General features: G+C 37.0%; 1 protein-coding gene across 1 annotated transcript in view; it reads left to right on the top strand.

Moving 5' to 3' along the window:
• The window catches only part of LOC119587756 (uracil-DNA glycosylase-like), a 12641-nt gene that overhangs the window by 9133 nt on the left and 2092 nt on the right, over positions 1-1416 (top strand). The window contains exons 5-6 of the mRNA XM_037936442.1: positions 684-877; positions 1307-1395. Of these exons, the coding sequence (XP_037792370.1) occupies positions 684-877; positions 1307-1395 (283 nt within the window). The remainder of the gene's footprint in view (positions 1-683; positions 878-1306; positions 1396-1416) is intronic.

Raw genomic sequence — 1416 nt, forward strand, 5'->3', positions numbered from 1 at the left:
CATGCACTCTCTCTTTCCCCTTCTATTCTAATTAAGCACTCTAATGTCTTCTTATTTTGTTGTGTTGCCAAGCAAGTTTTGTGTGTGCTTACTACCCCTTTGCATTTCTAGGAAGTCTGATTCTTTGTTTAACTAAAAGTTAAACAAAACTAAAGTCAGATTCTTTGTACACTTGTAGAATTTTTTTACTACATTGTTTTTTATCTGGACTTAATGTAATGGCTCAAAAATATTAGTCATAGTTTTTGCCAGTCTTGAATAAAACCTTTATTTAAGTCAATATACCTCTGATGAACATATTGCAGATGTTATTTTATTTCTCATTTTATATCATGTTACAAATCTCTGCTGCTGTGCTGTATGCTTTTCAGTAACCTGCTTGGACATTACATTGAAGAAATTATTTTTGTCTTCATAGCATTCAAGTGCCTTATGATAGAAAATTTTACTGGAGTGACTGATCAAGCTGTTGATCATGTTGTTACTACTATTTCTTCATCTTTCATTCCTTCTTTGTTTATGAGAGCAGTATCGAGGCTAAACCTCTCTATTCTGTAAATATGTGTACGTAGTTTCCAGTTATTGTGTAATTACTACTTGATAATCATGCTGTATGTGTGACCAACTCTTTGTCCAGTTAAAGTGAATTCCAGGACTGATCTTGATTCCACACACACACACAGCTTAGCCATTTCCTGGATGGCGAACGCAAGAAGTCTACAATCTTTCCTCCAGCCGAACAGGTATACTCCTGGACACACCACTGCGAACTGCGGGAGGTGAAAGTAGTCATCTTAGGCCAGGACCCATACCATGGGCCAAGGCAAGCTCATGGTCTGTGCTTTAGTGTCCAGAAGGGCGTCCCACCACCACCAAGGTAGGTGATCTGTTTCGTAATAGAGTGCAGTCTGAAGAAACACCTGACAATTACAAATGCACTAGCAATGTCAAAATCAAACTTGTCCTCCTTTTTGAGGCAGACCTGGTTCATTTGAAAGATGAGAAGACTTTTAAGGCAAGATTCACTTTTATTTTGATTTCTGAATATGAAAGTTGAAAGTCAATTTAGATTTACAAATTCATTCCATATTCATTGTAATACCTAACTGTGATTTATTGTCTTTTTTCATGTTATTGCTAGTCAGTTTAGTATTGATTTGCAGTATGACTATTATCATCAGTGATAGTGCTGAGCTCCTTTCCAGTGTGTCTTCCCTATGTCCACACTTGGATATAGACCCACTTTTTGCTTCATGATGTGTGTTATTGTTATTGAATATTCTTCCCCTCCTCTCCCCATTTTCAGTTTGTTGAACATGTACAAAGAGCTTGAATCAGATATTGAAGGCTTTCAGCGGCCTTCTCATGGGCACTTAATTGGCTGGGCAAAACAAGGTAAATAAAGAAATGTTAGAG

The sequence above is a fragment of the Penaeus monodon genome, chromosome 23, assembly GCF_015228065.2.
Source record: "Penaeus monodon isolate SGIC_2016 chromosome 23, NSTDA_Pmon_1, whole genome shotgun sequence".
Lineage (NCBI taxonomy): Eukaryota > Metazoa > Arthropoda > Malacostraca > Decapoda > Penaeidae > Penaeus > Penaeus monodon.